Source organism: Nipponia nippon, unplaced genomic scaffold (genome assembly GCF_047370975.1).
Source record: "Nipponia nippon isolate SJK-2023a ecotype South Korea unplaced genomic scaffold, ASM4737097v1 scaffold_3, whole genome shotgun sequence".
NCBI classification, from domain to species: domain Eukaryota; kingdom Metazoa; phylum Chordata; class Aves; order Pelecaniformes; family Threskiornithidae; genus Nipponia; species Nipponia nippon.
In genome coordinates, this window is record NW_028262347.1 from 64,757,022 (window position 1) to 64,770,488 (window position 13,467).

The 13,467-nt window shown below is 41.9% G+C and overlaps 1 protein-coding gene across 1 annotated transcript in view; it reads left to right on the plus strand.

Moving 5' to 3' along the window:
- Positions 1-13,254, plus strand: part of AGK (acylglycerol kinase) — a 36,522-nt gene extending 23,268 nt beyond the window's left edge. The window contains exons 10-15 of the mRNA XM_087765539.1: positions 1,130-1,187; positions 3,096-3,243; positions 4,331-4,428; positions 6,660-6,730; positions 10,971-11,055; positions 12,785-13,254. Of these exons, the coding sequence (XP_087621665.1) occupies positions 1,130-1,187; positions 3,096-3,243; positions 4,331-4,428; positions 6,660-6,730; positions 10,971-11,055; positions 12,785-12,922 (598 nt within the window). The 3' untranslated portion in view covers positions 12,923-13,254. The remainder of the gene's footprint in view (positions 1-1,129; positions 1,188-3,095; positions 3,244-4,330; positions 4,429-6,659; positions 6,731-10,970; positions 11,056-12,784) is intronic.
- The last annotated feature ends 213 nt before the right edge of the window (positions 13,255-13,467 follow it).

Genomic DNA, 13,467 nt, shown 5'->3' on the forward strand with positions numbered 1-13,467 from the left:
CTGCAGCAGTTCCCTTCTCTAAGAGTCTTTTGGACTCAGTGCTGGAGGCATGGCAGCACCTTTTGTACTTGAGGCAGCATGAACATTTTCAAACCTCGTTCTCTTCCGTTAATGTTTTTGAATGCACAGAAAACGTGCTCAGCTTGGAAAACACTTCAGCCATAAATTAATGGGCTTGGGACAAGGACCATGTGTGCTTGTCCTGTTTTCATACTTCTCCCTAAAAGCGTCCACTTTTGGTCCCTGTCAGAGATGGGTTATTGGGCTAAATGAATGTTTGGTGTATTCCAGTACAATTGAACTTATACTTAGAAGGCACCTACTGTGAAGGGAGTCAAGCCATAAGCCCCAGTTCCAGAAATATGTCTGGCTGTCCCTCTGCTAAGCACTTTCCTGGTGGAGACACAGTGCTCTCTTATGTTTTTGAGGCTTTATTATTTTACAGACAATTTCATGACTTGATGGGAGTGGTGTGACAGATGCATGCCTTAGTACTTAATGATACACTTAAATCTGCAGTACTCTTGAGCTGATGGTGTTTAATGTGCTTTGTTGACCTTTGGTGGAAGACAGTGATCAAAATGTGTGCCAAGCCTGCCTAAATATAGTCACATCTTTAGATTCCATACAATACGTTACGACTGGCAGGATTTTTATTTTGTAAAACATTGATTTTGATCTGAGAATCCTTTGGGGCAAATTGATGTTTGCTGGCTCTGTTCTTTTGTCAGTGAAGTTGTTGATTGTTGTTTGTTTGTTTCCTGCAACCTCATTCTGTACTGCATACTGTGGAGATGCATCCCACCAGCTGTTAGACCACAGACCTTTAAATCATTCCCAGTTGTGTCACAGTTAACTAGGTAAAATTTTGCTACTGAGATGTCACGCTGCTTGTAGTGAAGATTGTATACTGCGTTTTGGTGGTCTGTAACTCGAGAAGGGGATGTCACTGCTAAGCTGCTGGTGACGTGTAGAAACTATCTTATAGTATCACAGAGCTAATGGTTGTAGGGGAGCACTAACTTCAGTGGCAAACAAGTCTGTGTGCTCTGACTTCATGCAAGATTTCTACCTTTCCCAGTATCGGCCTCTGGATATCTGAGAAGTTCTATCTGTGTTCTTTTTTCAGGTACTGGTACCTTGGACCTCTGAAAACCAAAGCAGCTCACTTTTTCAGTACATTCAAGGTAAGGAGTAATAAGTGTTTTTGTAGTTGGGAAATGAAAAGGCTGACTATGCTTTGTATAATTTATCTGCAAGTTTTTGTGAAGGGTTCTGGTAACAATATAAAATGGGAGTGAAACTCGACTTGTTAAAAACCTACCAATTGATAGACAGCTTCTGAAGAGACGAAGGGGAGAAAGAATACGTAAAAAAAAAAAATTCTTTACTGAGGATCTGTTGCTGCAGGATCACCAGGGGGAGCCAGTAACCACCTTTGAAACTGGAGAGCAGTAGTGGTGCTGAAGATAACCATTAAAGTGCTCTGCCACCTTTTCTCAACAGTCTTTCTTATGATAAGATTTCATTCTGATTTATTCATCTGGCAGCAGTGGCTATAATTAGACTGCTCATGCACGTTGATAATCAGGCTTCCATGTGTAGTAAAATGAACATGAAGATTAATAGCTTATGTCTCACCTTAAACTTCTCTGTTGCTTAAAATTGATCCTAGAAAGATTAAAATTTGACCTGCATGAAAGGGGAGGCATTTTCATTCACGTGCTTTTCCTGTTGTCTGAACTTATAAAGAGCCTCATGAAAGGCTGCGGAAATACCCAGGAGCTGGTACAGTAGATCAGATTGTGCAGTCCAGCCATGCTGTCTGTGACAGTGCCAATGCTTCCTTTATAGGAAGCTCCTGTAAAGGGGAGTCAAACTGTAATGCATCCATAAAAGATTCCACACACACCCCCCCCCCCCATCCCCAGGAAATTTGAGATGATGATTCTGTGTGCTGGCGTTCTAGGTAAAAACCTGTTCTTCACTTCTCTCCAGCCCCTTTCTCACTTTTGTTGAGTCCTTAGCCTCAGTTAGTGGCAGTGATAGTGGATTTCAGTGGTGAGCTATTCATTGTACATTAAAAAGATCTGTTTGACCTGCTGTAGGTTAAAGAGAGGTGCCCACTTTTTCTGCTATTAAGATAGAAAAGTTTCTACCTGATCTCCCCTAAGTGTGGTATTCATTGCTTTATGTGCCTCTTGTGTTATCATTTTGTTAATTTCCATAAGGAATGGCTCCAGCCTGTTGAGCTTAATCTCTTCCTAGCTTGTCTTTGGTGCTGTGCACTTCATCTTTTCTGATTTTGCTGTAGCTGTCCTATGAAACAGGATGACCTGTAGCTGAAAACAGTATAAGGGGAAAGAGCTCACCTCTGATATTGGTAGGGGCGTTGTTGTGAGTGTTACCATCTCTTCTAGAATATACAGGCTTAAATTAGCACAGCATTGCTGCTTTTCCTTTTAATCATTAATAGTTATTGTTCTTGTATTGCCCTACCGATACAACCTCGGTTTGTCCTGTTTATTATGTAAGTATGATAGTGGAGTCTTTCCTTGCTTTCAGAGGTGTGAGGTAAATTAGCTTAACAACCTGTGCTATATGATCCAAAACTACTTCAAAAGTTTTGTGCATAGAAAAATAATTGTATCGAGTACCCGTGGGCTTTTGGCTGGGTCGTTTTAGCGTATACATTTAAAAAACAATCATATTATTCCCTCCATAAGTGCTATGTTTTGAGCATTTCAGAAATCATTTTTAAAACAAAATGAGAGGAAATAAACTTTGTCAGCACCTGGAAGTATTTCAGGAGCTAAGGTTCTTCTGTAGCCCATCAGTTTCTGGCAGTGGAATCTGAAATATCACTGAGAATAATGTGTTACTTCCCTTTCCAAGCTGTGAAAATGTCATCTCACATATCTATCTGGAGGCCGGAGAGCAATAAGGTAGGCTGAGGCAGTGGTGGGATCTGGGTAGCTCTGAAGGAGTACTTGGGAGCACAGAATAAGTAGGCTGAAGGACTAAACAGAATAAACAGGTAGGTGCTCAACAAAAGGCCCTTTATCTTCTGTCTTTCCTTTCCATGTAAATCCAAGGAATGGCCTCAGAAACATCAGGCTTCTCTCATGTATTTGGGTCCAACTGAGAGACCTCCAGAAGAGCCAGAAGAGAAACCATCCAGACCTCCTTTGTATGTGAGGCTTTACAGACGACTTCGATTGTACTGGTCATCTCCTCCAAAAGGTGGGGTGTGTGTATTTTGGCATAAACTCACAGGCAGGCTTTACTCCTTTAATAGATCAGAGGGGTAGGCGGTTCTGCTTTACTTTTCTGTTCTCTCATTTTTATATTATTATTATTATTTATTAAAACTGTGATTTTTGTCATGATAGTTACAGTGATATCTGCCAGAAATGGAGCAGAGTAGTCCTGTCAGTGCTTGTGGTCTCATAAACAAAAATGCATTTGTAAAGAACCCAGGGTGTTCCCTGTGCTCACAGTTGCTTGCCATTGCTATGGAAGCCTCCATAGGTTATACTCGGCTCTTATGGGCAAGCTTCTTGAAATCTTCCTCCTGTAGAATGGCTTCTTAGTGAGCTGGCGAGAGAGGAGCAGCCCTTGTTTTTCTGGGTGGGAGGAGCTGCTGACACAGAGCAACAAATGTTACTTAAAATAGAACAATAAAACTTGGGCCATGCAGAAGCCTTAGGTTTCTCTTAGTACATTAAATTTCTTTCTGTACCATAAATTTTCTTCAGTGCACTCTGTGAGCCTCTCTTGGGTTGGGTTGTTAGCTAGGCAGTGTGTGTGGCAGACTGCAGAAGGAAGGGGAGTGTGTATTTTGCACAGTCTGGAGTGATGCAAAGTCCTTCTCATTCCTTCTTGGCTGGCAGAGGTGATTTAGACAGAACCGTGGACTAAGTGACCCGTATGTGAGAACTGAACCCTGGGGTTTCCTCCTATAGAAAATACATGTTACCACTGCATCCTGAACACTGGATTCCTGTTTTTTTGGTAGCAGTGCTTCATGTGTTTTCTAAATGTTCCTGTAGTACAAGCCCAGGAGACCTGTTAATCCTTGGGCATAAGGACTCACAGGGCTGCCATGTAATGTGCTTGACAGTCTTTCCTGCTACTGTATTTTTTTCTTTCCTTCAGTACTCCCAAGCTCCCTTTTCCTTTTTTAAGATTTTGACATTTGAAAAACAAAGCTAGTGGTCACAATGGGTCAAAGTGATTTTTGCAGATTGATGCGTCATGCTTCATAGCAGTGAAATGATGATGTGTAATTAAATTCCACTTAATGATATTTTCTCTTCTGGATTTACAGAAATCCCCCGGGAGGTAACCCCGGAGGACTGGGAAGAACTGAATCTATCCACCATTGAGCTTTCCATTGCAACTCGGAACAGGCAGCTTGATCTAACAGTAAGACCATTGTATAACTGGATTCCAAATGCTGTCTGCCCACACAGTTTTCCTTTCTTGCTAAACTCCCATTCTTTTGTCTATATAAATAAAACTTACTACCCCATGCAAGGAGGAGCCCCTGATTGAATCCAGGAATGGGCAAGTTTCAGAGCCAGTGTAAAAGCACTGGAGACCCATGTAAAACTGGGATGCAGTGGGATCAGGAAGAATTTTTATAATGAGAAGGCTTCACTAGCCAAACAGAAGCTTTAGGACTGCCCAGGAGAAAACAAGGCATCAAAACAGGCACTCCCTTTCCTTCTTGACCCATGGGAGAGCGATTCTACTTTTATCGGCTGGTGCTGGAAGGAAGCTGTGAGCCTGAATGTCTGCCTGGAATTGTGGCTTTTTCTCTGTGTCTTGGCTTGCAGAGCAAAGAGTTAAAAAGAACTGGGACGAGAGAAGGGACAGGGGCTACACTGAGTTAAAGGACAGGAAATGCAGGTGGTTGTGGAAGAGCAGAACCAAGGGAGCAGGGGAGCTGTTCCTGCCATAACCTTCTCAACATGCTCATGTTCATTCACTGTTTTAAAAACCTGTCTTTGGCTTATGTCTGTGTTTTGGTGCAATTTTATTGCTGTGAAAGCTATTTGGATAGAAGTCAGTCTTTAATTTTACTGGAAAATGCTAACACAGTGATCCTGTACTGGTGAGCTGCCCTTCACGTCTTCCTCATGGCTCCAGGAATCCACTGCCACTACACCCAGATTAACAGGAGGTATTGAACTTACTGCAATGTGTTTCTTGCTCAGAATTCAGGGTCTTTAAGAACCTGAAAATTTGTGTTATATTGGTATGTTATGTTTGTAGGATCAGTCAAAAAAAAAAAAAAAACAGGCAAATCTAGTCCTAAAATTTCCTCCTGTATTCTCCTTACAATGTACCACATAAATTTGAGTTTCTTCTTCATCAGTGGCTTATCATTTGGACCACCAGTGTCCTAGTAATGGTAGAAGCTAGACAGAGACTAGCAGCGTATTTGGTTTTTTAGTGGTTTCTAGATGGCCCTCGAACAAAACAGTGTTGGCTGCTGAACTGGATTAGAGTCAGTGATGTAAAGTAAAAATAGACCTTCCAAGAACTGAAAAACTATCTCGTTGCCACAGACTTTATGCCTTCAAGTGCATTTTAATACTAGTATTGAACAAAGAAGTGATGTAGGGTTCTCAGGTCTCTGGCATAGCCTAGAGAAATGGACAAGTTTATGTTAGGGCAGTTTTACTTTTCTGTGTCTGGAGCTGGAAGTAGCTTGATACTACATCTTTTTTTCTACAGATACGGACCCCTTACAACTGCTTTTAACTCCTGCTCTTGAAGCCATTGTCCCTGTAGCCACCAAAGCTGAACAACAGCTCTCTCGAACTGATACCAGGGCATATCTGCAGAGTATTGTCAGCCACTCCTGTTTTTCTGTCTCATCTCAGATTCACGCCTAGGCTGCCCTGTTGAAGAGAAGCTGATAAAGCCATACAGGTGCAGCTCAGACAGTGCCAAGCCTACCTCTGCACATACAGCAAAGGAATAAACCAAGTCATACTAATAGATGCATTTATTTTTACTTTTGTCATTTTTATTGCATCTGCACTAGGACCTTTGCCAGGACAGAAATGTTAAAATAAATAAATTAAATAAAAAAATAATTGCATCTGAATCAAAGTTTCTTTCCCGGCAAAAGCTTTACTGTATACTTGGTTTAGGGGCAGGCTGTAAATAGAAAAGAAGCTAAGTAAGGAGTTTAAAGGAATGATATCAAGAACACTTTGACTTCCAATTTATATTTTTTAAAATTCTCTTACTGTAGTGTTCGGTGGCCAAATGTTGCATCATTGTACTATTGCTTAAAGTCATGAAAGACCCATTGATTAGAAATCTTTGAGAACAGAAGAAAACCCAAGTGATCTGCTATTACTGTCTTTAATAAGTGTGTGAAATGTATCAAGAAGCCAAACGTGAATTATTATTTTACTTCTTGTGGCATTTATTGTCAAATAGTCATGAATGAGAATTTACGATCTATAATTTACAATCTGAATCTCAAGTTGAGCGTGGAAAAAAGCACGAAATGCAGAAATGCATCTTCTGCCTCCTTTTGTGGGACAAAGGACTGGGCATTTTGTGAACATATTGCAGTATGAGTGTGGCATTTTGAAGTGTTAACTGCTTCATTTCTTGAATCCTTTTTTGCATAGCGCACTGAAGACTTCATGGATATTTGCATTGAAGCAGATACTGTCAGCAAAGGACAGTTTGTAAACCGAGGGTGAGTATGGGAAGGCTGCAAAAAGGTGACAGAATCTCTGTGAGCTGGAACACTATTTCTGAGAAGTGTGCTGGTTTTCTCTGATCTTGTGCTGCAAAATTCAGAAGCAGAGGACTGCAAAGGACACCAGTCAGTAATGCTTCATGAGGATTACTGATTTTGTTCTCTAAAATTCTTACTGATTTTCTGGAAACAAGGCAGAGCAGTCTACCTGGAGTGCTTCCTAGCTTCTGAGTTTGCTATACCTTTTGTCTTTTTCCCCATTGCTATTGATCGGTGCTACTTGGATAATAATGTCGTAACCGAGTTTTATAGACAGCCATACAGACTTATTGCCAGAATCTTTTAGCCCTAGCTGCTCAGTGGATTGAGAGGTGGGTCACAGAGCTGATATGTTTGTACTAGTGGTACCTGCAATTTTGGACCTCTGGTTAGACAGGCCCTGCTTCTAAGTGAAGTGCTCCCTTGACTCAATAACTCTTGTGAGAAATTAGGTCTGAGCTGGAAGAACTTTTGGAAGAGAATTTAAACAGGGACTTTAAGCAAATGTATTGGTGCTGCTTGCACATGGAGTAAGAAGGCTGCAGGTATGAAGAAGCAGCCTGTAGAGAAAGCGTGAACACGTATTGCTTCCGTTGTCCTTGGAATGTTGTCTTGTAGTGCGTTTGTTCCTCCTGCTCTCACCAGACACAAATCTGAGCTGCTTTTTCCAGCTCCTCCATACAGTCCCACTAGCAAATACATTGCATCTTCGGTGCAGTTTTTACCAGCAACAGATTTTCCTACTAAATCCAGGAGTCCTCTTCTGCACGTTACCTTTTCATTTGCTAATACTGTTTTCTAGTCTTAGAGCTCCCTCTAGTGAAATCAATGGAAAGATTTCAACACGTTTTTACCTGCTTGTCGTCACCCTAATAATTCCTGCATCTATGTCTTGTGTGTAATACTAATAGCAGCAGCAGGCCCCTTATTTGAGCATCCCACAAGCCTCAGTGGGTATAGGATCTTCTGACCTATGCGTACACGGTAGGTCAGGTTACCACCTGTAACTGCTTTTAAATTGCATGAGCCCATATGGACCAGAGGTTGCCTGGGACTGAAGTCTTCGCTTTGAAGGCTACAGAAGGAAAGGAGGAGATTTTCCCATTAGCAGCAAGAGGAATCTGGCCTCTTAAAGGAGGGAGACAAAGGAGATGCTGGGTTCTCGGACACTTTGCTAGCAGAAAAAATGTGGATGAATTTGTGTGATTTAAGGGAGGGGTGTTCGACTGTACACCCACTGTAAAGAATGTCTCCCGTGTGGACTGGACACGCTTCACACAGTAGTATGTCGCGTTTTCTGACTGCGGTTACACTGTCACGCAGAAAAAGCCTCTGATGAGAGTTAACATGCCCTGCTGGCTAGAGCTAATTAGAGGCAGCACCAAAAGCTTTGAGCTGCTGTTCAAGCAAAGTTCAAAGAAACAAGCTCTTTTGATTAAATAGTGCCCAAAAGTCTGTAGGTAACAAAGAAAGAGGAAGAGGGGTGTATGGGGTGGGGGAGGAGCAGGAGGAACTTGTTTAGTCCTACAGAGAGGAGTCAGAACAGGAAAAATGTGCCCTGTTTTTGCAAGGCAAAATCAGGGTGTTCAGAGAAGCTCTTCACTGCACAATGCCCTTTGGCAGCTAGGTTTGAATCAAGCCCATTATTAGAGGCTCCCCATTGCCTAGCACCAGGTTTTTGGGGAAAATACCTTATCAGTGCAGATATTAAGGTGTTTTTTATATTGAAGGGAGCACTGACACAAGCTGATCAGAACTAATGGATCACACAGAGGAAACCACGCATCCAGCGGGAAACGACCATGCAGATTCAGGCAGTGTGTGGCAGGGGTGTGTGGGGGGGGGCATCAGAGTGCTGGAGGGCAACTGCTTTTGGATTTCAAAGAAAGGAGGAGGTCATCCCAGGTGTATAAAAGCTCTCTCCGGCTGTGGATCAGATTTGTGTGAACAAGAGCATCTGCAGCAGGGGTAGAGCTGATGTTTAAGATAAGGTGGGGGAAAAACAGGTGGTTACGCTGTAGTGCTTACTAAGAAGTGCTGGAGGGAAGGAGAGGAGGGATGGAAAGTGTAGCATCAGTAATCCACATTCTGATAGCCACCTTAGATTCTGTATATGAAAGTATGGAGAGCTGTCACTCCAGGGCATGAATACAGTTACTAGCTACAGTGCAGAAGACTTTTTTTTTTTTTTTTGTTTTGTTAGAGAGTCTTACTCTGAATCATTTCACATTGGCCGCTTCTGGAGACAAGAACTAGGTTAAAATTGTGTGTATTACCTGCAGTAGGTGTTGTGGTTCTCTCTCTGCCTGTATTTTTCTAATTCAGCATGTGGAGTGGGATAAGACAATCAATTGGAATTGTTGCTGTTAGGCTTTGGTCTTGCTCCTGTTTCACTTTGCTGTCTTGTCTTGAGTGAGGAGTGGAATCAAATGGAAATGACTTCTGATGCTTTTATGCTGGGTCACTGGAGAGGCAATCACCGCAAGTGGAGTTGTGTTTATTTGCTTTGACCAGCATTCTCCTTTGACTGATCTTTAGTTCCCTGTATTGTCTCTCTTGAGCTTCCCTTGACCCCATAATCGCATCTATGTAGAGCCTCATTTACCTTCATGGACCAAAAAATCTACTTGCTACCTGAGTGCAATATCTAGGACCTTGTATGTCAAACTTTGAGCAGGTTAAACCTTAAGCAGGGAATCTTGCTGCTTGTTTGTACAGCACTGTATAAACTGACAGTATTGCATGCCATCAATGATTTATAATTTATATTGCCAGGAGGATGTTTAATTCCCTCACATTCACTCATTAATCTTTTAGTATATACATATTTGATTAAAAACAAACTTTCCACAGTTAATCTAGCTTCTGTCCTTCCCTGCCCTTTCCTTTGGTGTCTTAGTTTTTCTTCCTTTGATTACAGTCTCCTGTTTCAACCCTCTCTTCTCATGTTCCTTCTCTGGGATTTTCTGTGATTTTTAAGAGGTGCTTGCATTCCTCAGGGCATAGAAGGCTTGGTGTCTAGAGAGTTCCTGACATGTTTTTGTGACTGCTTTTCCTGGGCAATATTTAAATACACTCTTCTTTCGTGTCAGTCCACAGAATAGACAGAGAAGTTGGGGACAGCTGGCATTGCCTGTTGGAGGAATATCTGTGATAATTCTGCCGTGCTTGAGAGCTGTGATGCATTAATGGTGTAACTCTCTGTTGTCCCCTTTGCTATTTGTGTGTTGCTCTCTGTCTGGAGAGGGGCCCAAACTGAGGGGCTACTGCCTGGGGTGCAGTGTACCCTTTGTCAACAGTCAACCAAAAGGTTATGGGTGTGACTCTCCTCAGTCAGGAGGCCAAAAGTAGCTCAGCATACGCAAGAGCTTGTGCTTACTCTGCAGCAGCACGCATTGGGAAAAGGAATTGCAATGTGCTGTTCTTTAACAGTTGATCCAGTGACAGGACAGCAACCTAAGTCTTGAAAAAGGCTACATGGCACTTGCTCGACCAGCTTTCTAAGACAGGCAACTGCCTTCTGTGTGCTCCATTTGACATCCACAGAAGTAGGAAAGTAGCACTTCTCTAGGTACAGTACATAAATAAGAATCTCACAGGCACCAGAAGAGAGAGAATAACTGACAAAAATAGGTATAGTATTTGAAACGGGTAAAATGATGATGTTCTGGGGGTTTCTTCACAAGAATGATATAAAAGCAGCTAGTAAGAAACTTAATGCTCACTGGTGTTGGTGTGAGAAGAGAGGGGGTTTTTTGTTTCATTTTCAGATGGTAGTTTAGTGGTTCAGTATAACTAATTCTATCAGTTTTTTTGGCTTAGGGTTGCTTATGTTGCTGGTAAGTTATGTGAGTGCATGGGACGTGAGGAGATGGTAGTCATTGATTGCAGGAATTGTATAGTTCAGTGTGTAAGTGAGGAGCGCAAAACTGTATGTTCAAATATATTCAGTGAGCCTCAGAGATGAAGCTGGTTGGAGGTTGTCAGTGTATACTGTTATATGTATTGACTGCAACAGAAAAGGAAACGTCTGTCTTACTTTCTCACAGCTAAACCCACAAATATTTGTATATACACATAACCTCTAAGTTTACCAAATGCATAGTGACTTACCAACCCACAACGACGTGTCATCCCTAAAGATGGCTATTGCCTAGAGAATCATCTCCTTACCTTACCTCTCTTTTTGTTTGAACAGAAGTCAAAAGATGCGTGATCCACATACGTGCCCTGAAGGGAGTCAGTGCATCCAAGCTAGCAGATGCATCTTGCAACTTCCAGAGGTGAGAAGCTGAGGGAGTTTGGGAACTCTGTCACTTTATTTCCTCGTGCCAGTTGATGCTGTACATTAAGAAATCCCTACTCCAAATCTGGGAGGTTGATTACGCTGCCGGTGAGACACTCAGTTTCTCAGTGCGGCAACTCGGTCCCTGACTAGGAGACACATACTGGAAAGTGGTCTGTAAACCAGAGGGGAAACTTCATTCTGCCAGTAAATAGTGACAGACCTTTTATGTAGATAGTGGTGGTGGTTGTAAAGGATCTCTTACTCAGGTGCATTGCATATGCACACCTTCTTCTCCTTAGTATTGAAGACGGAATGCCTCATCTACATTTTACCCTGGAAGGGATTGTGCTGTAGAGAAGATAAATATTAGAAGCTTTATGGAGACCAAGGAGGGTGACACAAGGCAGTGGGGCTCAGATCACTATAGAGAAGTGTCTTGAAACTTTGAATAGATGAGGCTGAAAAAGAAGCCAAAGCTGTGTCTGCCTGTGTTGTTTAGATTAGTCTTTTGTTGCCTCTTAGAAAGAAGAGGCTGTTATTGCAGCCTTGGGGAGGACTGTTTCTTGGTTTTGCAAGGACATTAAGTCAATGTCATAGGTAATTTCTATCTTCAAATGATCTATTATTCAGCAAAAGAATTTCATATTAAGAGAGAACAGAACATGTCAAAAGGTGAAAAAATCTGTGGCTACAAATTTAAAATCATGAATTATGTTGTCATGATTAGCCAGCATCTTAATACTTGCATCAAGCTCATATCACGGCAGTTTTGTGCTTCTGAAAGAATACTCTGGAGTGCTGGTATAAGTACAGCTGAGCCATAAGTAAGGGTGGTGGTCTAAAATGAGCACTTCATACTGCAGCTAATACTGCAGAGTATGTGTGCATGCGACAAAGCAGTGCTGTTCAATTCCTTGACCTAGCTCTCATGAACTGGAGGCAGCTCGGATGAGTCTCACCAGCTTTGCAAAGAAGCGGGATATGTTGATCCAGGTGGACTGCTATACCTCTGACTTCCAGGACCTATGCTGCTTTCTCTAATCTGTGCTGTTCTGGTGTACCAGTTCACTTGGAGCTAGTTTGAGTATCCACATAATGTAGCCCTACCTTGAGTCAAGCGCATGCAAAACAGTCACCAAATTTGTTTAGGTAACATCAACTTGCCATTTTGATGGTTTTAATCATTGGTGACTTTATCAGTGCTAAAGAAAACGCTCAAGAAAAGTCTACTGCTGAGTAATTCCTGACCCGTGAATTACTTTGCATCTCACATTTCAGATCAATATAGTAAAACAATACCAAAAGGTGTTTGTAACATGGATTTAACAGGAGTTATTTAACAGGCACTTCTGCAGATTAGCTTGTGTCACCCCTGGCAGGCCAAGGTCTAAGTGCATATAATTGTAGTTCCAATAGCAAAGAATCCTTCAGTGTAAACAATGTGGGTCATTAAAGCTCCCTAGCATTTAATTATCACCAATTAGCAACTAAGTGAGGTAACATCTTATGCAACAGACTCTTAATGTATTATGTGCAGTGAAGGATAGCTCTCACTGCATTGTTGAGACCAAATGGGCTGGGAGGCATAGGGAAGGGGTCATCTTGCTTAAGACTCAGCTAAGTATTCAACTGTAGTCTATTAGTAAAATCAGGTATTAGTATTACAGCATTGCTGAAATAACGTTTGACGTTTAACCCTGATTAGCACTGTTATCTGTACACAGGGCACTGAGGGATCCTTTGGCATTGATAATGAGGAGTATGAAGCTATGCCTGTGGAGGTGAAGCTATTACCCCGGAAACTCCGGTTCTTCTGTGATCCCAGAATGAGAGAGCAGATGCTCCATGCAGCAGTACAATGAGAATTCATGTCAAAGGGGCCAGTGTTTACCAGTCTTACCAGGGTCTCTTCAAGGCACGTGAAACCTCACTGACTTGATTAGCCCCACCAGACTAATAAGCCATTTGGCTATTTTTATGCACAAGGTACTTCTGTTGGAAGTAGCTGATTCGACTAGTCTCAAAGAGGTTACAAATGCAAATGAAAATTCTAAGAAATGCATGTTAACTTGATGGCATCTTTTTTCCCCCAAAGAAGTCATCAGCGTCCCATTTACAGCACTGCAGGCTGAGTGCTGTGTGCCAGATGCTACTGCTTTAATGCAATTGTATATTAAAGTAAAATGGAAGCACACTTGTCCTTGTGTTTGAAGAGTTTAGGTCTACTTTACCTATGTATAAATCTCGCAAAACCTGGGATCTTGGAAAAATTTATTTTGGGGGAGTAATGCGAAGGAGGTCTATGAAATGTTGGAATTGCCACATTAAAACAGGTGGTTGGTTATGTACTCTGTCACAAAATAACTTGGAGATCGGTGATACAAAGCTTCAGAGGAAGTTTAAAAAT